This window comes from Aphelocoma coerulescens, chromosome 3 (genome assembly GCF_041296385.1).
Source record: "Aphelocoma coerulescens isolate FSJ_1873_10779 chromosome 3, UR_Acoe_1.0, whole genome shotgun sequence".
NCBI lineage: Eukaryota > Metazoa > Chordata > Aves > Passeriformes > Corvidae > Aphelocoma > Aphelocoma coerulescens.
Window position 1 is genome coordinate 88,445,236 of NC_091016.1, and position 26,079 is coordinate 88,471,314.

At 36.0% G+C, this 26,079-nt stretch overlaps 1 protein-coding gene across 2 annotated transcripts in view; it reads left to right on the plus strand.

The window, feature by feature from the left end:
- The window catches only part of RNGTT (RNA guanylyltransferase and 5'-phosphatase), a 183,067-nt gene that overhangs the window by 42,028 nt on the left and 114,960 nt on the right, over positions 1-26,079 (plus strand). For both annotated transcript variants that reach the window (XM_069011173.1, XM_069011172.1), the window contains exons 9-11: positions 1,029-1,164; positions 7,728-7,799; positions 22,185-22,349. In XM_069011173.1, coding sequence (XP_068867274.1) covers positions 1,029-1,164; positions 7,728-7,799; positions 22,185-22,349 — 373 coding nt within the window. The remainder of the gene's footprint in view (positions 1-1,028; positions 1,165-7,727; positions 7,800-22,184; positions 22,350-26,079) is intronic.

The window sequence follows — 26,079 nt, forward strand, 5'->3', positions numbered from 1 at the left end:
ATGTTGGCAGTAACTAGAATTTTGTTAAGTTCTGTTGTTTGGACCACATTCAGAGTTTTATTTCAGTAGTTTATTAAATTGGGAGGGTAGAGGAGTTTTCAGCCATTCAGCTAAAAAACCCTCAAAATGAGACATATCTGGATCAGTTTAATGTCTTTCCCAAGCAGAGAACTTGTTCAGATTCTAAGCTGGACAGGTATTACCATGAGCCCCAGACAAATGGGTCTACATGAAAGTAATTTACTGTCCTGAGACGAAATTTTTTCTGTCTTCAAAGTCAGCACATGCTGTTTCTCAGCATCTCTCTGAAGTAAGATAGAGAATCATAGAAATTATAGGATCATAGAATGATTTGGATTGGAAGGGACCATCCAGATCATCTAGTTGTGAAGAAGATGGCATGCAGATAGGTATGCTTAACAAAAACTTTGTTTCCATACAGAATGCCAGTGAAAATTCTCCATGGGCTTTAAGAGGTCTGTCACATGGACTCATTTGAAGAATTGTAGCCTGGCAGTGTTTGTCCATGTGAAAGGAATATTTAAGTTGTGGGCTGGTTTGACTCCTGTAGCAAGTAAGGCCACACAGCCACTTGCTCTCTCCCCCCTGTAGGGAGATGGGGGAGAGAATCAGAAGGGTAAAAGTGAGAAAGCTCAGGGGTTGAGATAAATATAAGGAAAAATAAGGAATTGATTTACTGTTTCCCATTGGCAGGCAGGTATTTAGCCATTTCCAGGAAAGCTGGGCTTCATCATTCGCAAAGGTGACTTGGGAAGAAAAAACCCATAACTCCAAATGTCTCCTCCTTCCTCCTCCTTCTCCCATTTTTCATTGCTGAGAGCAACATTGTATGGTCTGGGATATCCCCTTGGTCAGTTTACAGGTTTTAAGTGTAAAAAAATCCTTTAAAAATGTTTTTTTAATAGTATCTGTCATGATTATTTGTTTTTAACACTTAATGTAAAAAAAATAATAAGAGATTTTGAGGATATACCTGTAATTATAATATCTTAACACTGCCTTCGCAGGTACATGATGCTGATTGATGGCAAGAATGAAGTTTATATGATTGATAGAGACAATTCCATTTTTCATGTATCCAACCTGGAATTTCCATTTCGTAAAGATCTTCGCACACATCTAACAAACACTCTTCTAGATGGGGTAAGGAGCGTACTATATAATTATTGTAACAATTAATGTGCTGTTTGCTTTTGTTCATGAACAGGACCAAATTTTTAGGCCTGGATCAGTGAATCATAGGATTTCAAGAGGAATATAGATTCAGTCACTGGCTGAATGTGGGAATTGCATTTTATAGGAAATAACTTACCTACAGAATGGCATTGATGACTGCTCTGGGGGGAGCTGTTTGTCTTTGAAATAAATCAAGGTATTGAGATGGCATTCTCTGAATATGAGAAAAGACTTGAAGACAATCTAAAAAAATTATTGCAGAACTTCATCTCTTGCTACATAAAAAAGTAATAGCAAACATGGTCAGTTTTATACAGCTCATGGAAATAGTTTTAAAATTTGATAAAATTTGCTTCATCTTTTGATACACTTTTGTGAATTGATGTCTTTGTTTCTGTTATCTTTATTTTCAGCTGATCTGAATTTTTGAATAATTTGGAAATGGCTTAGTTATATTTGTTTAAGGCTAAAACATTTCTAAGTTGCTATGCTAATTTAACTTATGTAAACTTGCTAATGAATTCTTTGAGCCGCTTGTAAAACAAGCTGTAAAACATCTGTATTTGTGGTTTGGAGGCTGGACTGGATTAATGGTGATAAACTTTTCAGAATAGCCACAAGAAGAAATCATTTCTTTCTTCACTGTCCTATTTCAAATGGCCAAAAGAACTTCATTAGCTCTTACACTAAATAGATCAATGCAGTTTCCTATTAAGTTTCAGTATCATTGGATACTTTCTACATTGCTGTAATTCCTGCTTGATGAAGTATTTTTATACCTGAGATATTTTCCATATTGATCTTCTGAAGCCTAATGCACTTTTCAGATATAGGAGACCATATTGTCTTTATTGACTTGCTTTCCTTTCTCAGGCCCTTGTTCTCAGTATTCTTCTTGAGATGTCACTTCTGTGACTGATCTGTCTTACTGAACACACATTTACATGTGAAGCATGTATAAATTGAATCTGTGAGGATAATTACTGCAAAGAACAATGTACTGTCTCAGGGACAGAGAAGCAGCTAATGGAATATTTTCCACCACCTCTGCTTCACTGAAAAATTGAGAGCATAATGCAAGAAATGCCATGCTTTCAGCTCAAAAGTGGTTGCACAAGCTGTCATGTCTGGTAGGAGCCTCTTCAGCCAGGCAGCTCCCTAATGATATACATAATATTATTCTTAATGACATACATTAGGTTCCATACTTTTGAGATAAAAAGCCTGTTACTGCTGGTTTTCCCCTCTGCTACTTCTAAAGCTCTTGAGAAAGTAATGACTTGCTAGTGTCCATATGGTGCAATCCTAGGTGTTCTTGAGGGAAATGGCTGCTCTTTCATTTATTTATTGAATTATTCTTTTTCTTTCAAAACAGATGTTTTAGTAAAGGTGGCTGATATGTACATAGTGGAAGACAGGGATATTGAGATAAGTGCATAATGTAGCTGTGGGGCATGGAAGAAGGTCTCTGATCTGGTGTGTTGTGTTCCCAGATTTATTGATTTAAGTCTCTTAAGAATAACTGAAGTTCTCTCAGGTACCCATAGCATGAACTATAACTTTGCTTAATTTGTTGTTCTGTAAAAGTTTGACTGTTACAGTGCATTTTTGGTGTTTCACTTTATTGGCATAAAAATCAGTCTTACTGTGATTGTTTTCCCTCCCACATTTTTTTTTAATAAAGTGAAAAGCAAAATGACATGAAATGAGCAAGTACTGATTGAATGAAATACCCTGAGATAAAATGAAAACCTTTCAATGGATAAATACTTTGCATAATACAGATTTCTAAATTTGTTTTAGTATGGTCAATTAAATAAAAAGCTGTTGATGGAATTTTTTTTTTCAATTGAAATTCCTTTAACAGGTTTGAGGATAAGACTTGCCTATTATTTGAAGTGTCAGAAGAGCTTAACTTTGTAATTGAATATTTGTTTAATGTTGATGCCAAATGAAAATTTCCATGAATGATCCTTTACTCTAGATATATGCATGATTTATTTTATTTTATTTTATTTTTTAAATCTGTGGGAAGAAGTTGGCTTTTTCTCTATTGACATATTTTTCTAGTTAGTGCTTGAAGGGCTGTTGAAGTTAATTCTTTAATTACAGGATGAAATAGTTCATACTTACTGTCCTTGAAGTAGGTTTCTCTCTTTCAGGGGGTGAAAATATAGAATGAGGTGGCCCAATTGGTATTGCTTTACAGTATTCTTAAAAATATGAGAAAAAAGGAAAGAGAAAACAGAAATATCAGTGCCATGAAGCAAACAACTTCTGGTTTTAAAAATACAAAAGATTAGGTAATTTCCCCTAACGTTATTTAGAATGACAGTATACATGAAACTTTCATAAAGGCAATTTCCATGCATTCCGGCATCTATTCACTTGCTTTAAGGCCTCGGGTGTAAGCCTTTCATGTCATAGTCTTTGAGAATTTCAGATGCATTTCTGGTTCACTTCAGACTGAAACTACTTGCAAGCAGTTCTTATGTGACCAGTTACATCTTGGGTGATGACAGATCTCCTGCAATACTGTGCTCATCTCCAGCTCTTCAGTTGCAATTGTTTTCCTGTCATGGAAGAAAGTTTTCTGCAAAGCTCATTAAAGCTAATTTGTCACCTACAGGTGACTAGTGTGACTTATGCCTTTAGAATCCAAGTGTTTTGCATCCATAGTGCTACTGAGAGAAGGCATAGAGTTTTGTTCAAATGTTTTGGCTGTCATACAAAAAAACTAAATAGCTATTTTCAGGAGCTTTCTTGGCATTCTGCTTAGCTTTGGAACAGTTGATTAGAAAATGCAGAGGCATTCTTAGCCTTGAAATACATTTTACAATTTTAACACAACTTTTTAATCTATTTTATTTTTATATAAAATATTGTTCACACTTGAAGACTTCGGAGGGCCAGGAACTCCATAAACAGAGAGTGAGATAAATATTTATTTATGTTTTTGTATTAGTAGAGATCTTACCTATTTGTAAACTGTCTCAGAAATTGCAGAACTTAAAACTTTTTGAGTTTGCAAAAGCTTGTGCAAAATAGATTTATGCAAAATAGATTTAAGAAAAAAGGCAAGAAACAAAAGCTACTTTTATTCGAAATATAGCAGTGACTAGAATTGTGTTAAAGATAAATGGAGAAAGGATTAAGACAAAGCAGGAGGAAAAGGAACAACAGAGGTATTATTAGATCCGATTCCATACTCTGTGTCAACAAGAAATACATTCTGCAAGTGGCTGGTAAAATTGGATCCTTTGCTTTGTGATTAAATTTTGGATTATTTTAAGTCCAAGTTACTCGCTAGTAATGTGATTCAAAGAAAAAAATCCATGAGCTCTCAGTCCATCGTTGTTCTTCTGGTACTTGTCCAACAAAAAGCTCTTAGCACTGTTGCAGGTCTAATATATTGTACAACTGTGCTTTGCAACACCAGAAGTTGGAGGAGAGGGACACCAGCACAGTGTTGCAAGATTACGTTGCATTAATTGATCACTGGACCTTGTTCTTCAGGCCCATGGGTTAAGTGGATACCTAAACCAGCAGCTAATGGACAAGTGCTAAAGATCATACTGACTAGCAGAGGTAGTTTTAAAACACACAATACTGGCTGTAAATCTGCATGGAGTCTGTAGAAGGAACTGCATGGATGCAGGTGTTCCTTATGGATACTTTTATGTTATATTAACGTGTCATGTGAGTGGATTTGGGTTTCAGTTTTTAGTTGTCTAAAAATTGGCTTAAATACAGTCTTACAGTATCAGCTTATTACTCAGGTCAGAACGAGTGAGTTTAATTGTGGTCATTTCTCAAATAGTACATTTTCCCAGCTTCTCTGAACTTGTCTCTGGGGTCTATTCCCTGGGGTATTTTTCAATTTTGATAATTTCAAGAAGATTGCAAAACCAGACTGTAAAATAATGATGTGTTAGAGCATTTCTAATATGAACCATTCCTATGCTCACTTACAGCTTTTGCCTTATGACAGTTGTATTGGTGTAACTAATAGAGCAGGGAATGTTGTTGTCGTGATGGAGATGAGCAGCGCAGGAATTTGTCATCTCCTAAGGCATATTGTGCTATTGTTTTTTGCTCTGGTAACTGGGATTTCAGTCAGGATGTCAAAGAGAACAGGAGGCAGGGGAGGAAGAAAAGAAGGGAGGAGATGAGGAGAAAGGCTTGTTTGACCACTAATAGAATAAAAATGTTTACATGTCTGAAGTAGAGAAAAAGTTAAAAATAAACATTTCAAAGGATGTTTAAAAACAGTTCTTGGTCCTCTTTGTTGTATTTTATATTCCTTCTTAAACTGAGTAGCAGAGATTCAGATTTTTAAAATTAGGCATAAAATCTTGTAATACCAGGCACTGAAATGTTTTCAGGGTTTTGCATACAAATGCTAGCTTTCCATCAAAGCTGAGGCTCTGAATATGCATGCTGAGAAAGTGAGTCCTTAAACCCTAACTATGTGCTCAATTAAATGTGTTTCAAAAAGCTGTTTCACCTGCCAATTCAGTTTAGAGTTAATGAAATACAATGGCATTCTTTTGTTTCACTGTTACTTTGTTATTTGTTTCACATGATTATCAGGAATTTCAGGTGGGGGTTTTTTATCCTGGGTTTTTTCCCCCTTGCATTGTATCTTTACACACTCTTCCAAGTTTGCATATCATGCCTTCTGTCTCTTGAGTCGTACCCATCTGTTCTTGTAGTTAGTTATAAAATTTATTGTCAAAGAAGGCATTGCAGCATTGTGTCTGCTGTTCCTTTGAGAGCCCACCAGTGTCCTACCTAAATATTGGGAACTAATGGAATGGTATTTTGTTACATCATTTCTGTGAAGTTGCATCACTTCTATGTAGACTTTTTTTGCTGATGTTATTTCACAGTGCCTCTGACTAAATTTTTAGAGGTAAGAGTAAGATATTGTAATGTTACAAAGGAATAGTTTTCACTCACTGGATTAATTTTTTAAATTTTTTTTTTTTTAATCATATGGAATGATACGTAAGGTCAGCTCAGGTCGTCATTCACACTTGTGAATACGCACATAGCTTTGAAATCCCAATCTCCATCTCAGTGTTGTGTTCACAGAAGATGAGATTCCAAAATATTAAGCAGGCAACTTAGATTTCCTAGTGGTTTTTGAGAACAACATGTTCATGTCTTCTAGTTTAGTTTCAAATGCTTCAAGCTTTGTGTTTGCTTTAAAACAAATCTATATTTTACAATTGAACTGCTTGCTTATTTTTCAAAGCAAATTGTAGTTAAATGCTAGGTACAATTAGAGAATATTGTTATTGTTGTACAGACTGAAAATTATTCTTACATGAGTCAATCAGACTTTTTTGGGGTTATTTTGTAGAATTTATAGATTCTGAGAGAAATTAAAAGGTTGTGAGATATAAAAATACTACTAACATAGCAAGACGTTAACTAAACAAAATTATTTTGAGTTGATGTAATGTTGTTTTTTGGAATAATTCTTGAACTCCTGATTTTGTGTTCATCATGTCATAGTGAACTCTTTCCATGTTTTTCAATCGTTTTATCTTGTTTGTGTGAGTTTGGAATTTTAACTTGGTATTTTTAGAAAAAAATCTGTAGCTGATACAACTTACTAGGCAAGAATGAGGTGGGGGAGGGAGGTAGGGAGAAGATGGATTGCATTTAGAGAAGTGACTGTTTCAGAGTTGTCTCTGGAAAAGATCTTCCAGTGGTTGGTTGTTACCATTTTCAATCTTCCTAGCTAGTTCATCAAACTCTATATACTATGTCTGATATGTCTGATTCCCATCATAGGAAGCCTGAGTTAAGGATGTAAGCACTACCATGTAATGCATATTTATTTTTGTATGTACCATTAAGTTCAGGAAGCATTTTTGTGTTTGGATGTTGATCATTAACGTTCTTTCCCTACCTGACCTATTTTCAATACGATTTGCCTGTACACATTGAATGTTAACTGACTTCATGTGATGCAGAGAGTGTCTGTGATATTTCGGCTTGAAGGAGCCATAGTGTTTAGTCACAGTGCAACATTCAAGCAAATTGCAGCTCTCACTGCTGCCTAAGACACTGTTCAAATGAAAAGATTCAACCTGAGCATAGGAAATGAGTGTGAATGCTTGTTCTTTACATCCTCGCTGTTGTATTTCTGACTGTGGGCAAGGTTTCCAGTAGTGCTTGGTTGACTTAGGATTGCAGTTCTTATTGAGGTTTCTAAAAACTCATTATTCACTCAAGATTTTGAAAGCTGTGGGGAAACTAATATCTAAATGTTGCAAATCAGAATGGGAAGCCCTGGCACAGCTTCCTGGTGTTTCATTAAATGCTTCACAAGAGACGTTTAAGACCACAATAATATTTTTATAACCTTGACCTGTTGTAAAATATTTTTTGTAATAAAGACGTGGCTGGTGTTTGATTGCATCATGCTTGCAGGTATATGCACCAAGTATAAATGTGTCAACATTCTTCTTCTATATTTATGAAAGAAATGCCAATGCTTTCTCTTTTCTTTTAAGGAAATGATCATCGACAAGGTTAATGGACAGGTTGTCCCCCGGTACTTGATATATGACATTATTAAGTTTAATGTAAGTACTTTCAATTTTATTGCTTATCATTAGTTATTGATTCTTACTGCAATTTTAATCTTATTTATATAAGTAAGAGCTTCAGAGTAAATATAAACACCAAAAGTGTTTGGCTATTTTGCATCTCGATAACAAGCAATGCATCACAATTTAGATTGAAAGCAGCCTTACAATACATGTTGATTTATTCCCACTTGCTCAAGAAAAAAATGGCCATTTGAAACAATCTGCTAGCCACTGTTGGAAGATTTCCCATTTCTAGAGCATGTTTGAAGTATTTAAGCAGGGAAATCAAGAGGGGATGGAGGAGTTAGCCTGGTGTATTTGTTACCAGAGCTTCACAGTACTTGTTAGGCTGCTCTGTCACCTTCTTCTCAAATTTCTGTTTGAAACCAGGCAACTGGTCCTCTGCTAAGTCCTCAACAGCAGGGTCTCCTGGTGGCACAGGCTGTAGGGAAAATGTATAATAAGGAAATATACTGCAGAAGTTGTGGAAAAGGAGAACAGAGTCTACAAGTAAAGTCTTTGTGATCACAAGAAAGAGCTGTTAAACAGTACCGGAAATAGGAAACTTGTTTTCTGTAAACCAGCTTTCAAATACAGTAAAGGTTTGATTATCACCAAAGGGCTCTTTCTGGTGTGTTTTACAGATTTTTTTGTTGTTGTTGTTGTTTTCTTCATAGTAGCTCACATGGTATTGTGTTTTGGATTTGCAAATCAGCACAGAATAGTGCTGATAACACAGGGATGTTCTTTGTTATTGCTGAGCAGTGCTTGCACGGCTTCAAGCCCTTTTCCATTTCTCACCCCACTGCACCAGTGAGTAGGCTTGGGGGGCACAAGGAGCAGGGAAGGGGACACAGCCAGGACAGCTGACTCCAACTGACTAAAGGGACATTCCTTGCCATATGATGTTGTGCATATAAAGCTGGGGGAAGAAGGATGTTTGTAGTGGTGGCATTTGTCTTCCCAAGTCACCATTAGGTGTGATGGAGCCCTACTGCCCTGGGGATGGCTGAACACCTGCCTGCCCATGGGATGTGGTGAATGACTTCCTTACTTGGCTTTTTTTGCATGTGCAGCTTTTGCTATAGCTTTGAAACTCTCTTTATCCCAAACCTTGGGTTTCTTCACTTTTTACCCTTTTGATTCTCTCCCCCCATGTTATTCTAGGGGGAGCGAGTGAGTGTCTGCAGAAGGCTTAGCACCTACAGTGGTTAAACCACAACAATGTGTTAAATTTAGTTTAAAAAGCCCATGGAGGAAACACTAGTATCTGTTAATGCTTCTGGAAAAGCAAAATTATTGTTTCAGTGCTCCTAAGAGGACAAAAACAAGATTAGTAAACCACAGGGCATTTCAGCCTTTCTAAACTACAGTTGACTCTTCCAATCTTGAGTAAGGTACTACTCAGCTCAGTCACTCAGTCTAAGTGGGAATTGCAAGTGTAGGCATGTCACCAGTCACCAGAAATTATTTAGGTATTCTTGGAAGCATAGTCATACTGTGACTTAGGACAGCTGCTTTTAAAAGGAGTAGTTTGTGGGGAAGACAGATTAGGACTAGAAGCTTTTTTTTAACACATTTTAGTTCTGTATCTGGATGTCCTTTCTCTAACCTTTTCTAAAAAGTAGGTGTTAGTTTCCTGGATCCCTCCTACAATTAAGACTTTTCCCTAAGTAAGAATTCCACATAGTCTTCTGAAAAATACAGTCTTCTATAACCACTCCTGAGTTCTCATTTTTCCTTTATGTTTTCTTACCTGTTGCTTCACCTGTGATTCTGTGTTTTTTTACCTTCATGTCTTGCCTTGTCTCTGCTCTCCTTTTGAGTCTAACCTGCCATTCACTGTTGTTACACTTCCTTTGAAGTAAACATGTAATATAAGAAGTGTACAGTCATTCAGTTTGGGATGTGCATATACTGGCAAAATAACACTTTTCAAAACTCATAATTATTTTGGTTGAACGTTTTTTAAAAACTACTTTTAAACTACTCATTTGTAGTGGAGTGTCCAGATTTAACATGATGAATCCCACTTGGCGAACAGGAAAAATGATCAGCAGGTTTCCAGAGGATTGTCAGTGTTTAGGAAAAGTCTGCTTTTGAGCAGTGCTTTAAAGCTTGTTGGGTTTTGTTTGTTTTTTAAATGCCCTGGGAATGAGAGAGAGGAGCTAGTTACTGTGTAATACTTTTTTAAAGTCAAGGACGAATTAAGATAATGTTATCAGTACGAATACAAGCAGGGCTTTAGCTACAAGAAGTCATTAGCAATGGCCCTACTACAAAGATTAAAAAGCACAGCTGTTTTTAGGTTAATTTTAGAAGCTTAATTATAAAAATGGGCACCCAAGGATGTTTGGCTTGGCAAGAAATGATCAACTGAATTTTATCACCAAGAGAGGTAAATGTAATATAACTTGTAAATGGCAAGAAAGAATAAGTTCCTATTTAAGTTGTGTAAGTTAGATTTTTGTTCATTTTTTAGCAGATCTTCAAATAAAATAATTACACAAAGCACTGGTCCTGTTCAAAACCAGAACATTCCTCCCCACCTTCCAAACAAACAACCCCCCACTCCAAAAATTCCCCCAAACAGAGGTTGCGCTGGAATTTGGCATTGTTTTGATCCTGAAAGTAGTTGAGTCTTGAAGGTGACTGATGGAGTACTTGCTCATGAGTTACAAGATTTGCGGCATGTCCCGTGTCTCACCCTCCACATGACTCAGCTTACTCTGCTCTTGGAGATGCAACTTTGCAGCTGGGGAAATGCACATTCAAACCCCATTGATGAATGCCTTTGCTCAGGCAAACCACATGTTTTAGTCAGGTGTTGTGAACTAAGATATTTTTAGCTGAGCTTATTCTCAAATGCATGACCTATTTTGCCTATTTTGCTAGCTAAGCATTGCAGAGTTTTCTAGCTTTATCAGAATATTCTTTCTGAAATGTTGCATTCAAAATGCAGAGAAAGTGAGTGGACAAGGAACTACCTGTTACAGATTTTAATCCACATTGTTATTGGTGAGGCTTATTGTTACTTACTTTTTGATTTTGCTGTAGTATGTCAGGAATAAACTATAGCAGCATTCTAGAAAGAAACAAAGGAAACCAAGAAAACAGGCTGATTGACGTCTATAGTGTGTATTTGGCTCTCTATACAGGAAAAGTCTTAGGAGGATACAGGAAAGTGTTAGGAGAAAGGAAACATAAAAATTGAGTTTCAGTGATTGGGAGAAACCTAAACTTGAGTTCTTAAGCAAGAACATGTCAGTTATCTTGGTTGTCTTTTTCCATGATACGTTTTGTATTGAATTCTGATGCTTACCATGTATAGTTGCTGCAAAAGTCTGTCTTCAAGGATGCTGATGGAATCCTTTGATTATTTCTTTTAGTTACTATTTCTGTGACATCTGGTTTCTAAAAGCTTATAACACATCCCATTTTGTTGCAAGAGATGTTTGTGTCAAGAAAAACAAATGATTCTTCAGGAGATTTAAAAAGATTTTTCTTACTGTAATTTTCATCAGTTTGAAGCATGGCATTGATTGTTATTAATAGCAACTCAAAATATGACATTGCTGTCTCACTGCTTTCGTCTCACCTGCTAAAATCAAATTAGTAGAAAGAAAGCTGTATCCTAGTGTAATAAGCCTGCCTTTCGACCTTTGTGAGGTCCACACACAAGAAATCTGAATTTTTCATATTCCTCTGAACATAAAAGGCTAATAGGACCCACCATTCCTTACAGTGTTTAGTCTTAATGAGTACAGTGCTAAATCCCTGCAGTGTATGTTGCTTTTCAGCTTCTTGATTTATGTCTGTATGTAGTTGAGTTCATCATTATAGTAACTGCAGCTGTATAGCTACAATTTCAAATTTGGTGGATAATTTGGATTATTTGGTGGATAATTCTAATGTAAGAGAGGAAGCTGATAGTAGAATAACTAATAGCTTCAGAAGCAAATGCAGGTAAATCCAAATCCCTTTTCATCTGAAACAGTCCACAAAAGAATGTGTTTTCATTCTCCAGTCATCTTGGAGACAGCTCTTCCTGAAAGACCTTGTTTTGAGAAGCTTTTTCTTAGATAATATTCAGTAGCTACTTGTAGATGTATGGACACTAAACGTAAGCGACTATTTTTTTCCTTAGTTAAGTAATAAAAAGTAACGCTGGCATGATGCAGGATCTAATTAATGCATTCTTAGCAAAGATGCTGAAAATGAGTACAACTTTCCTTTTCCTTTCTAACCCCGGCCTTTAAATTTTTAAACTCTAGCCAAGTTTTTGTAAGACCAGATTGCAATGGTAAGAATAGACTGAATGCTTGAAAAAGAATAATTATTTAAATGCTTAGAGAGGAGGTAGAATTTTGATTAAATTTCCTAATACTTTGTGCATTGAAGTAAGTCAAGAACAGGATTTCTTTGCTTGTCATTATGCGTAGTAATGCTGTTGCTATTAGATAAAATTTGTCATGGTAAACAGATATGCTGGTCGTAAATCCTGCCCACAGCCAATGTGCTCATTGAATTAATGCATGAAAAATGTTTGTTTTAAATCCCTGTAAAATATTACCATGTCTGACTTTTCTGTTACAAACTTCATTTTAAAGCAGTGTAAGGCTCATAGTCCATGTTGTCTCTCACTTACTAGCCTATTAACCTTATCCTAAAGTTGTACTGTGAAAGTTTTGGGGGCACAATTCAGAGATGCAAGTGTTTAATTGCATCTCTTCTGTTTACAAATGCACCTGGCTGCCAGTCACCCTTCTGCTCTTAATTTTAATTCTGAGGTTCTTTTTCAAATGGTATCACCTGAAAATACAGATTTAAAATGCTTCTGTTACTAACAGTACTCTGGAAAGTAAGGATGCTATGGGCATGTTTGCTCTTGCACCCTTTTGATTATTTCTTGTGGAGACTTATCTAACAAACAGCCAAATGCTTGTACTGGTGCTCCTGCTGCATGTTATGTTCTCAGCATATGAATATATCACCTCATTCCTTCATGGCTCAGGGCTGTCAGGTAAATGAAATACAGAGCATCCGCTCAGCTGTGTCTTGCTTAGCTTTCTGCTGTCACTCTGAGAGAGGTGCATTAAGTTTGCTTTTCCTTCCTCCTCCAGTTTTTATGGTGCTGTTTATTAAGAGCAAGGGCAGCCTGGCCAGGTAATGCATTTCAGTATCCTGAAATTCTAAAAGGGCAGCATTACAGTATAGGAAGAGCAACAAATGGTGGCTTATGGGATAGAGAATCAACACAGTAAGGGAGTGATGCTGCAGAAGCTTTTGGGTCTGTGAAGTAGGATTGATGTATCACAGTTAGTTGTCATTTCAAAGTTTTTATTGCCTTATTCCCCTTCCCTGTTGATCACCTTTTATCCATCATTAAAAACCTGACTTGTACGTCTGAGCAGCACAATTTGAAAATCTTCTTACCTCTTTGGTAAACTCTCAGACAGCTACCTTGTACTTTCTTTACTGTTACTCCTTCTGTTTCAGTCAAGTCCACAGCAACTGAAAAGTAGCATTTCTGTTCATTTTTGCATCCCTTTTTAAAAAAGATCTCCTTTGCTATGATGCATGCAAAAAGTAAATTATTGTTGAAGAGTGATAATTAGTACATGCTGACCAGGATGTCTTTGCTGTTCTCATGCTCTTATTTTTTATCTAACAAGCTGCTTGTTGTTGGGGAGCATTCTCTAGTGTTATAAATAGTTTGAAGCATGACTGTTTAACTTGCTGGTTACATTGTGTGAAAAAAATCCATTGATTTCTCTCTTTCCCTTACATCTCTGACTTTGATCCTCGTTTTCCCAACCCAGGGGGCACTATGGATCACAGTGAAGGTGGTTTGTTTTCCAAATTTTCCAAAATAAAGAATGCTTAATAGAGTATTATATAAAAACAAAAGGGAGTTAATTAAATTCTGTCATGCCCTGTTTAATTCTCAAAATATAAATGTTTTTATACCTTAACATGAAGCATGTCTCAGCAGAAACTTTTTTAATGGCAGATAATCACTAGCATAATTGTCAGTGGAAGAAACACAAAGTGTTGCTCCTGGGAGAGATGTACAGGACAAGTAGTTCTCCAAGAGTAGCTTTAGAAGTTACCATGATACTAAATCCGTTGTATTTTTCAGGTGTTTGTGTCTGTAGGTTTTATCTTACTTGCTTACCCTGATGTCATGCTTTTTCAGCAAACCATGAAACTTGCTATAAGAAATACAAAGTTACACCCGAAAGTTTAAGTTGGGTTGTAAATAAAAAAAACTGAGATACTTCAAACTGAAAATACAATTTGCAGAATAAAGTCCACAAACAATTTTTTTTGTTCTTAGGGGGGTCTCCTTAAAGAGCTTCTCAGTATCTTTGTTAAACAATTTTCTGCCTCTCATGATTTTAGCCTTTAAAAACCCTCACTTTTTATCTGCAGTATCTTTTAATCTTCTTGTTACATTATAGAAACTTATGATTAACTAGAAAAACTCTCAGCTCACAGTTTATGACTGTCATTCCCATAGGTACTGCCAAGTGGACTTAAATCCAGCTTCTGTCTCAAGAAAAATATTCAGATCTCTCAAAAATATGGCAGTAATCACAGCTGAAGTGGAAGGTGTGAAAAACTTTACAGTGGGGCAGGTTTTCCAGTTGCGTTATCATGTCCAGTTTTCGAAGTACTGGCAGTGAAGTCTTAAACAGGGCTTCTTGTCCAGTGTATTTCAAAACAAAAATCTATAGGCAGAAGAGAGTGTTGGGGGGAAGGTCATATGGAAGCAGTGCGAGTGTTCAAATGTCGTAATGTCTTATTTCCCTAACTTAGTTTTAATTACTCCTTTTCTACAATTAATCTAGCGATAATATTTCATTTTTTCAGCTTTCTCCCTTGTCTCTTCACATCTTTTTCCTGTTTCTAGGGGAAAAGAACTAAACAAAAAGAAATAATCAAAGTTAACCAGAAGGATGTAGCAATTATAATAACTATATGTTTCAGGGTTGGTTTTATAAAGGTTAAAAGCAGGACCTCACTATGGAATTTTCTTTTCCATGCCTAACTGGGAGAGAATTGGGATTATTCAATCTGGAAGAGAGAAATCTTAGGGGAGACATTATTGCAGCCTTCCAGTACCTGAAGGGAGCTTATAAGAGATTGGGAGAGGGACTTTTCGTAAGGGCCTGTAGTGATAGAACAATGGGGAATGGCTTTAAACTGGAAGCAGGCAGGTTTAGATGAGATAGTAGGAAGAAATTCTTCACTGTGAGCTTGGTGAGGCACTGGAGCAGGTTGCCCAGAGAAGCTGTGGATGCCCCATCCCTAGAAAGGTTCAAGGCCAGGTTGGATGGGGCTTTGAGAAACCTGGTCTAGTGAAAAGTGTCCCTGCCCATGGCAGGGGGTTGGAACTGGATGATCTCTAAGGTCCCTTCAAACCCAGACCATTCTGTGATTCTAACACGTTTGAATAGCCTGACTGACTGTTATGGTCTTGGAGAGAATATGAAGGCTGTATTTTTATCCTTTCTAGAATATTTCTCTTATTTAAAATAAATATGAAGAAAAAATACCACTTTTGAAATGAGTATTACATTTATCAGTATTTCTTACTCATAAGCTAACCATGTAGACAATGAACTAGATATCTAAAGACAGATTGTGTACTGAAATGATGGATGTTTACAAGTCTTCAGGTGTTACAAGCTGATACTTAATTTTTAGTTCTGTCATGGTTTAGGCAATGTAGGTGGTTCCTTTTCTAAGATAGTAGTTGTGAATAAGTGCTGATTGTTACTACTTTTTCTTCCCCCCTCTTTTCTAGTTTTTATGAGACTTCATACTATCTGTACTAGACAGTCTTATTTTAAATACCATGAAGTGATTTATATTCTAAAAACACTAGTACCACAATCTTTTCAAGTATGAAATGGCTTGAATAATGTTTTTAAGATGAAGGAATTTTCCCACGGTTCTTTAATTCACTGGAGTGATAATTCTTTATCATAAAGACAGCCGTGTGAAAACCCAGCAATAGCTATTCCTATGAAGAGTCATTGTGAATGGCTGATGGAAAGGAAGAGAGTGTGAGGAGAGTAGAAGTAGAAAGAGAAAATATTGACTGGACCACCTAGTATCTGTTGCAATTAAGGTAAGAATGCCTCCATACCACATGCAACACAAGCTCTAGGAAAAATAATTAGAAAAAACTGAAGCAGTAAAATCCTGTGTTTGACTTTGAAGATAGCCTAAATTCAGTGTAAAATAAATTATTAAAACTTGTATTCCCGTATGCAGTCTTTTTGTGTGTAAATACCCCATGGTGATAATGACACATCTATTTTATAATTAGGGTTTATTAGAACTATGACTTTTTCTTCTGTAATTGAAGCGGGAAGTTCATCTACTCAGATTACCTGAGGGGAGGCAACCAGTCTAGATGGAACAGGATTCCTTTTTGTTTTAATAATTTACATCCCAGTAAAATCCCCTTATTGAGTTCTGTTTTTGAGGGCTCAGAAGGATTTCTAAATGAAGTCACTGTACATTCAATCAATGAATTTGACTGAGTTGTCTGTTCTCCGAAAACAGCAGCTGCTAAGCTTTCAGTGCCTAACTGGAGCTTTGTTTTCAAAACAGAGGGCTTAGGTGTTCATCCGTGCTAGATGCCTGTTTCCATAATTCTGCCTCTTTATTGCCCCGTGTTGGTGATGAGAATCATAACTCAGTGACTTCAAGTGATTGTAAATATTCTGCTTTGTATATGTTACTGTTAAACCGGTGGTGCAAATTTATCATTCAGTTGCAATTACAGAGTTTTATGGTTTTTATTGTGAATTTGTCTAAAATTTTGAGTAATCCCAGAAGAGTAAGGAAGGGAGCAATGTTTGGAGTGCGAACTACTTTTCTGTTTTGATCATATCTGTTTAGTCACAGTTTCAACAGTCCTGCTGATTTGTTTAAGTTATGTTTACAAATGAAAAAACCCTATGGAGCTATATGTGTATGTTCTGTTAGACCTTGGTGTTATCCATTGGTTACTAACTTATTTCCTTTGTACATTTAAAAAATTTTTTTTAGTATTGTTTTTTAAGGAAATACCAGTACTTTCATATATGTCTCAAGCAATCTTTTGAATAGGTCTGATTCTTCAAACCGTTTTTGTTCTGTGAAAAACAAATCAGAGCGATATTCCATTGTACAAAACAACAACATATAAATAGTAATTATGTTCCTGCAGCACACTGGTTGTATTGTTACAATTGAAACAATATTTCACACGCTGTACCTCATTGATGGTAAGATAAATTTTAGAAACCTTTTGAAACTGCTGAATTCCTTGCCATTGTCATATATGTTTTGAATATTTGAGTGATGAAAGTTAGAAAACCTCCAAAATTTTAAATTTAATTTTTAGATTATATTGATTTTCATGCCTTTTGCCTTTTAGAAATGAAGAACTTAAGGGTCATAATCCTATAAAATTTTTCATTTCTCTGATACCTTATTTTTAATCCTGCTTTAAAAAGAAAACTTCATAGGAAATGAAAAAAACCTTTTAGGTGATTGAATGTAGTAATAATCTTATTTTGAAACTGAAACAGCACCTTTAGATTGCTTTTATATAAAGCTATGTATAGAAAAAGAGCAGCATCTATAAAACAATGGTCAGGAGAAATATGTGCCAGATCATTAATATTAAATGCAAAATTATTAGACTGCGTGGCCTTCAGAAGTTGGGAGAACTAATAATGGGCTTTCATTGGAAATGCAGATGTCAGCTGTGGGTGTCTTGAATTGTCAATAATAACGTTAAACACAGGGTAGAATATCAGGCTGAGCTTATTCTTTATTCTTCTCTCAAAATCATTAAAGCTAAGACAGTTGTGACATATGTTCCACTCTGGCTCAGTAAGTGAAGATGTGCATGGAACATATATCTCTGTGCGTGTGCTGAATTATTCATGTCTCAGGTACTGCTCTGAAGAAGCAAATGGAGCATGCTTTGCTGGTGGGTAGGCTTCAGCCTGCTTCGTGGAGGAAAAGAAGAAATATTCTCAGTTTATCCTGGACCATGCTTTTATCAGCTGTATGCAGAGGCCCAGGCATTCTTTTTCTTTTAACTGTAGCTGCATTGGGGGAAAAACCACATAAATACCAAAATCAAAGATTAAGTACTTTTATGGAATTTAGCACCTATACAGCATGGTGTATTCACTGCATCCATCTTGGTAAAGGACTTTCCATGTAAGGCTTATGGAATTTGCTGACCTGCGGCCACAAGGTAACTTTAGAGACACAGGGGTAAGGGAAACTTAAACGTGGAGGGTGATAGTAGGTCCTCAGGGATACCTTTCTCCTTGTGGAGAGACAGGCAGGATGTGCAGCGGAAATCATGTTTTCCTCTTATCCCTGTCTCAGCAGCTCCTGCCATCTTCCTGCATGTAATGACCTGGGATTTGAGTTACTCACCAGATGCAGCATGAAGTTGTGACTTCAACAATGAGGTCACTGGGAACCGGGTGGAGGGCAGGAGCACAGCCTGACACTTGTCCAAATTCAGTCTCTTGGCATGTATTTGGAGCATCGTTAGAGGGACTTGTGGTTTTGTTGGGTGGGTGGATTTTCTTTGGTGGTAGCATTTTTAAATTTTCTTTCTTTCTTTTCCTTTTTTTTTTTCCTTTTTTAATCTCCATTCAGCAAGTAAATTGCTCTCCCCCAACTGCTCAAGACAATGGATATTAAATGAGCTGCAGACCCTGTTTTTTAGTGTTTTTAAACATGTATTTCTTTTTGTGGTTCTTGTGTGACTTGTTGAGAAGTTAATTTGAAATAGCCTAAATTTAAATTTAGAAGTTTTGACTCCTGGGTGGGTTTCAAAGTGCAGTAGAAATTTCATCTTACATTTTGAAGTTGTGTGGAGGATGTTTTAACATCAGAACCATATTTTGCAAGCCCACTCCATGCTGTGACCTTAGTGCAATGCACAGTTTCAACAGGTGAAGAAAACTCAGCTGCTCGAGGAAGAGGTGTTGATTCAACGGATGACTCTTCTCTTAAGGCTTGTCTAAATGATGTATTGCTTTAGGATACATTTTATTTACAGTGAGAGGGAAGTGTAACTTTCTAGCATAGGTAGGAGAAACATGCTACTTTGTTAATTTTGTTTTACCCTTTGCTAACACACATATTTTAGGTTAAAAATGTCCAGAACAGGAATTATCATGTAATGTACTTCAGCAACTATGCTGTCAAGCAGTAGTGACCCTCATCCTCTCCAGACAGGTGAAAACCTACATATTGGAATAAAATCTTAATCATCTGAATGCTTAGATTAATAAAACATCTATATTGCCTAAAAACATGCTATTACTTAATGCCTGGGTTTGGCTTAAATGTGCATCAATGTCTTGGGTTTTGACAACTTTTAAATGTGTGCTTTATACACTAAATCTCTTCCTGGTTTTGTCAAGGTCTCTGAATTATTTATTGCAGCCTACATTACCCTCCTACTTATTTGCTAAAAACTAGAATTTTATCACTTGAAGATTTTGGATATGTCTGGGATAAATGCCTTGTATATTAGAACATTTTTTGTAATTATGGGAAATGTCAAATAACAAAGAAAGAGCCACTCTCCTCCAATATTGCTTTTATTCAGTATGTCCTTGAGTTAAATTCAATGATGTACTAATTTTCTTATTGCTAATGGCCTGTGCTTTTGTGAGAATGAAATACTCTTTGACTTCTTAGTTTACTAGTCTGATGAAGAAGTAGCTTGGCAGCATTGTCTGTTTTCCTGTCTCATATAATCTTATGTCAACCTAGCTTTGACCTTTTTTTGATGGAATCTAGTTGTAATATACCCTTCTGCTTAACAAGCTTTAAAATAGAAATATATGATTGGCAGAACTGCAGGAAATAATTAGTTCCAAGTAGATGAAAAAAGTGAAAGGAATATTTAAAGGAAAAGAAAGTGATTCAGCTGGTTTATGGTGCATATGAAGTTGCCTCAGCTTTTAATTTAACTGTTAAGGGATGGAAATAAATTTAAATCACTGTATGAAATGATTTTTTGAATGAGTCATTGTAAAAAAGCTTTCTAAATAACCTTACTGCTTATTGGAAGCTCAAATGTATGAAATATTAATTAGTTAATTTGCTCTTTCAGACCTACTAATAAAATATGGCTGTGTGGAAAAGGTGCTATAGGAAAGAGCATGTGCACTAGATCTTGCTGAAATGTACCTAGAGAATTATGGGGTTCTTTGAAGTAATAAAAAAATATATATACACATTTCCCAGGGAAGAATTCTTAAATTAGTTCTTCAGTCAGTTGTTACAGGGATTGAGATATGTTTTCTGTGTTTTAATTACATGTACAAACCAGGACAAACTCTGTCACTGTATAGATAAGTACTCAAGTACGCTATATATGGGATGAGAAAGAAAGGAAGGAAAGTAGTAGGAAGGAAAAGATTGATTGATTTTCCAGCATTTTGTCTGTGGCACTTAAAAATCTGTAGATCACATATCTGTATCCTGTGAGAAATGAATAAAGAGTGAACCACTCTCCTGCCCCTTGGAATTTTCCATAATCCTAATTTTCCTTTTATTTGAATGGCTCTTTACTAACACCTTCATGTTTGAAAGGAAGATTACACGGAAGGCAACAGTAACAGTGAGCTAAGCTTTCTTCTTCACGAGCATGGATCACTGAACAGAGATTAGGAGACATTTCACCCATGGTGTCTGCCCCAGGCTTTGCACAAGATGTGTTTCCCTACAGAGTGATGGTGGCTGTGCTGCCTGTTCTTACATAGACTGGAAGCAGAGTCCTGCAAGAAAGTGGTTATGAATTACATGTGGCATGGGAGCAATATATAATTCTTAAAGCTGTTGCCATGAACAACTGAGGACTTTTGATAGAGGTCTAGTAGGATCTAATGCTAGCAAAGAAATATAAGACAAACTTAATGCCCCTTCAGGAGCATGCAGTGCCAAAGATTTTGGTGAAAGCCAATATGATTTTGGAAGGAACTGATTAAATTCATGTTGGTCTAAAATTGGTACTCTGTTTTTTTCCTAACTGAGATACCTCTTAAGATACTACTTACTTTCTTACCTTTGTATGCCTCATCAGAATGTCATTTTGCCATTTATTTTTTTGGCATTCTTCCCAGTTGACCAGTTCATATCCTCTCTGATGCATGTTGGAGCACTGCTTTTTCCTTCTAGCTGCATTTAGTATAGGAAATACCTGGTAGCCGGTTCTCCTGCTGAGCTATACTGCTGCCATTGATGATTTGAGTCCCATGTCTTCCCAGTTTCCTTTACTCATTGCTTTCAATTTTCAAAGAATTCTGGTTTGCAAGCCAAGGCTCTGTGAGCTTATTCTGTAGGCCATGAAAGGAATGGGTCTTGAAAATTATTTTCTTGTGTGAATGGGGTGGCAAAATGAGGGATGATCTCATGTAAATAACTTTCAGTGCTGTATCATGCTTGTAACAATGCAAATCTACGAGTTTTGTCTCATTGCTGTGAAACTGACACCTCCGATTGAAACGAGCTTTTGAATTTATTAGTTGACAGTTGCTTGTTTTGTTCTAGTGATATACATAGTGTGTTTCCCTCACTATCTAATGCTCAAAATATAATAAAGTCCATTACAAGCCATTACTAATCTGACAAATGCGCATTTTGAATGCTCATACTGATCTGGTGCAATGCACCAAGTGTATAAAGAGGAGTGTAAAGCTGCTGGTTTATTTCAGATCTTGAAAGGTCAGGGTATGCTGCTGAGGCTTAGCAAAGGGTTTTACTGCCTTTTTGTGACTAAGCTGTCCAATATCTTGCAGGCTTTTGTAGCCATTGTTTATTGGCACATTTTCCAACTGCGCCTATTTTTCTCTTTTCTATGACAGAAAAATGAACATTAATTAATGTTTCTTTCAAGGCATCAATATACTGCACTCGAAGCAAGGAGTTCACTTAAATGTGTAAATCTCGTTGCTTCATCATGAAAAGTATTCTAAACAAAATGAGCTAAATGACTTCAGAGGAAAGCTGTGTGGAGAATTATGTAGCTGCCATATAAAAGCCATAATTAGGGAATATTTAAATTATTTTGCTTAAGTTTAAAGGTATTTAGATAGTTAATTCACATGTGCCTGAATGCATATTACAGGTTTCTAGCTTTCTGTGAACTTTGATTTAATTAAACTTCTTATAGCCTGAGACAGATACTTGAAAGCCACGTGTTTGGGAAAAATTTAGTGATTTGATAATACTTTTATGTATCTGTAGGATTCTAAATATTGTGTTAGGAAAACTTAGATGGCTCAAATAATTTGGTGTTTGATTTTAATACTGATTTTTGTAACTTGGCAGGGACAGCCTGTTGGAGACTGTGATTTTAATGTTCGACTTGCATGCATAGAGAAAGAGATTATATTTCCACGACATGAAAAGATGAAAAGTGGTCTCATTGACAAAGCACAGGAACCATTCGGTGTTCGAAACAAACCATTTTTTGACATCTACACTTCCAGAAAGGTAAGCTTGATTACAGTAAAACAGTTTTTTATGTTGTGGTACTAGAGGCAGCAAAACAGTGGTAGGTATAGGTTTTCCCTCAGCATTTTTGTTGTGTCTTCCAGTGAGTTCCTCTGCTACCCAAGTGTTCAGCAGTGGTTTTGGGGTGGTTACCAGCTTGATATTCTGAAAAGTGTTGTTTTTTTTTTTTGTTTTATTACTTATCTCAGGCTTTTAGAAAACAGCCTTTGAAGATTATCAATAAATCTGAAGTGCCAGGTTAAGCTTTTAGGATGTTGAAATCTGCATTTGGGATGATTGTGTTTCAAATGCAGTTCAGTCAAAAATTTTTTACCCTAATGTGTTACCACCACCTTAAAAACATCTTTGAGAAAAGAATGTCTATACACTTTTAATTTATTGGGATATTTGGGTTTGGTGTGGCTTCTTTTGATGTTTTTTTTCTTTGGGATTTTTTTTTGGTTGGTTTGAGGTAGGTGTTTTAAATGTCAATCACGACAGACTTTGAAGCCTTCTTCATTTTAGAGTTTAGGTTACCCATCTTTCTTTATGTACAATGTACATTATAGGGGTTTTTTTTGTCATTACTTAAATCACTCTTACTTAGTGAAATATGTTCTTTGTACTACTCTTACCACAGAAAACCTTTTAGGAGGCTTGAAATCTGATCATTGTTTTCAATACGTAAGGAGTTTTATGTCAATATTTAAGAATTGTTTGTATGCCCTATGATAACTGTAAGGAGTTTTAGGTAGCAGTACCAGTATTGATACGGAGTTTTATCTAAGGCAATATTGATAAACACTTAAGAAAAATAATTATTGGTTCAAAATAGATTTCAAATCTGTATCTGCTCAAAAGAATAGTGTTTATAAAAATATATTCTCAAAAGATCAATATATAGACTAAAAATTATTGTTGCTCTTACTTACCTTAAAATTTATATTTTTCATTTCATTACTTCTGTGAACTTGATGAGTGTGATTCCTGTAACACTTCCTTAGGGTGATGAAAAAGGGGTTGCATTTTCATATTCGTCATAACTTTGTGAATTTTTCATTATGTATGGTCAGAATAGACTGTTGTTTTGAAGTATTACCCTGTTCTGAAAAAAGACTATTTAAAAATAATACTGTTTTGCCCAAAGGATCTTTATCCTATTTTTATTCAGTCGTTCTGCAACTATAGCAACAAACGTAGTGATGAATACTTCATCAGCATAGCTGAAAATGCAAACAGACTTCCTCTTGCATCAATGATGAATATCTTGAGAGGGTTTTCCAGCTCTATGTACAGTACAGCAAGGTCTGCAGGAAGACAAGGAGTTCCTTCTATCCTCTCAATCAGTCCCTCCAGAGACAGGTGCTCATATCCATCAATATCTCTTCAGACATAGGTGCTGCTGAATGGATGCTAAAGGATGACAAGTGGGACCTTCTTAGGTAGATCTTCTCCTTATGTTTAGATAGGCATTTTTCTTGGCTCTTCTTTTCCAAGAAGAGTTGGATCCTTTAATCTTTAGAAAGGATCTAACAGAATCCTTCCTTTCTTGACTAGAATGAGCAGCTTTGTGGTGCTTAATTGCTGGCTGGGATTAAACCATGACAAGATCTTTAAAGATTTACACCCTTGAGTGGTCTCAGAAAACCTGTGATTTTTCTAAGCCTGTGTTTCTTCCCTACTTTCTTCCCAGTGTATGTCACTGAGAGAAGATATGGCTTATCAAGTCACTCCCAAGGTTTATTGTTTTCAAAGATCAGTGGAGGTAGCAATCTTTGGCCACAGATGAGATGGATCTCTGATTACACCACCATATTCAAGACTGAAAAAGTGGAAAACCCATACCTGCTCAGAATGAGTTTCATCAAAATTTCTGGAGTATGTTTTGCAGGTTTTCTGTTTGTTTGTTTGTTTTGTTTTTGTTTGCTTTTAAGTGTAGCTGGATTTTGCTTGGGATCTAGAAAGTCATCAAGTGTACTTCATCACATCTTATTTTTGTTTTGAGAAGCTTCAGTTTTTGACACATGTTCTCAGGATGCAGTTTGAACCTTACAGAAGGGAATACTGTAGACCTCTTTCTTCACAGCCTCCCTCCATCATTCCTTTCTATGATATAAGACATTCCATTCTTTTTATCAACAATAATGTATCAGTAAATGTGTGCTAGATTGTGTGGACTGTAGGAAGATTACTCAAAAGGCCAGGAGTCTCAGTGCTATATTTAATAGCAGAAAAAGTGGCTAAAACTTTTAATTATACCGGAAAAAAATGGGTGTTTTCCATGTAGACTTAGTTATTTTCAGTGAAAAAGTGGAAGTAATTACTTGAAACAGCAGTAAACTTTGTGCTATGTTATATAATGCATCCAATAATGAAATTGTTCTTAGAGTTATGGATTTGGAACTTTAATACCAGAGTTAGGTACTGACTATTTTTTTTCTAATCTGAAAATCAATTTACTGTGAAATGAAATGCACTTTTCAAGTGCAATTATAAAGTATGGCAGCATTTGTAGTTGTGCCTTGAGATTTGGTTTTGGATGTTGGAAATAAGGGCTGTGTCATCTATAATGTTGCCTTCATTGTTATTTTATGATATTTGAATGGACTTTATTTTTTGTAAGACTGAGTTTTAATGGTAAGACAAAGAAAAGAAAGGGACAATCACTGGGGAGCAGGTTGTGTATTCTCAGAGTCTCTAAAAATATTGCCTTGTTGAACTCTGATATTGACGGAGAAGACAGTATCACTAAAATTTTTTTCCTCTATAATCAATTAAACACAGATTACTCTTCTAGTGTTAGCTGGAAACACATGTATTCTAGCACAGGTTTTTCCTTTTAATGTAACTTCCAGGTTCTCTTAGCCATTTTGAGCAAAGTTGATTTTTTGGTGTTTGTCATTACACTTGCATAATTGGTCACTTCTTGCATAGCTTGCTTTCTTTGCATTTACTAGTTTGCATCAGAACTCAAGAAGATGATATGGTCAAATCTGCCAGTTCTCCCACCTTTTGTGTGAGGATAGTAGCTGTCAGTGGAAGAAGTTGAATTATAGGTTAGTACTTTAAATGCTTCATACACTTAGCCTTTGAACCTTAGCCTTTTATTTATAGGCTTTTCAACAAGACATTGATTTCGTTATCTTGAACAGGAAGTACAGGTGCGTAGAAATAATTACTTTATTGGAAATGATCCAACTCTTGACTTTCCTTGCTTAAACCAACTCATAGTTCTCTTGCAAGGCTTTTTTGTGTGAACAGTCTCAGTCTGGATGTCATCCCTAAAGCCCATTGTCTAATGAAAATTCTGTCTAGTAAGAGCAGGAAAAAGTTCCTTTCTGTGCAGTCTGTGGTCCCGTGGAGAATTGTGCCCATCACTCTCAATGGAACAATAGGGCTAAAGGTTAAACAATGATACAGGTCAAATGAACAACCTTTTTCAAATGTTAGCATGCTGTATGTCAATGACTTGTCAGTTCTTAGACTATTATCTGGTTTTAAAATGACAGCTTGTCCTAGAGGGATTAGAAAGAAGGTAATCTCTGCTAGAAGATTAAATGGTCTAGGATCTTCTTAAAAGTTTTCAGTCAAATTTGGAACTGACAGGTGACTTACTTTGTTCTCCTGGTTCATTTGACGCTTGGATTTTTATTTTTACTTTTTAAAACTGCTTTTGTTGTTAGGAGAGGTGGAATGTTTAGCATTTATGCCAATAAAGGTATAGCTCCTG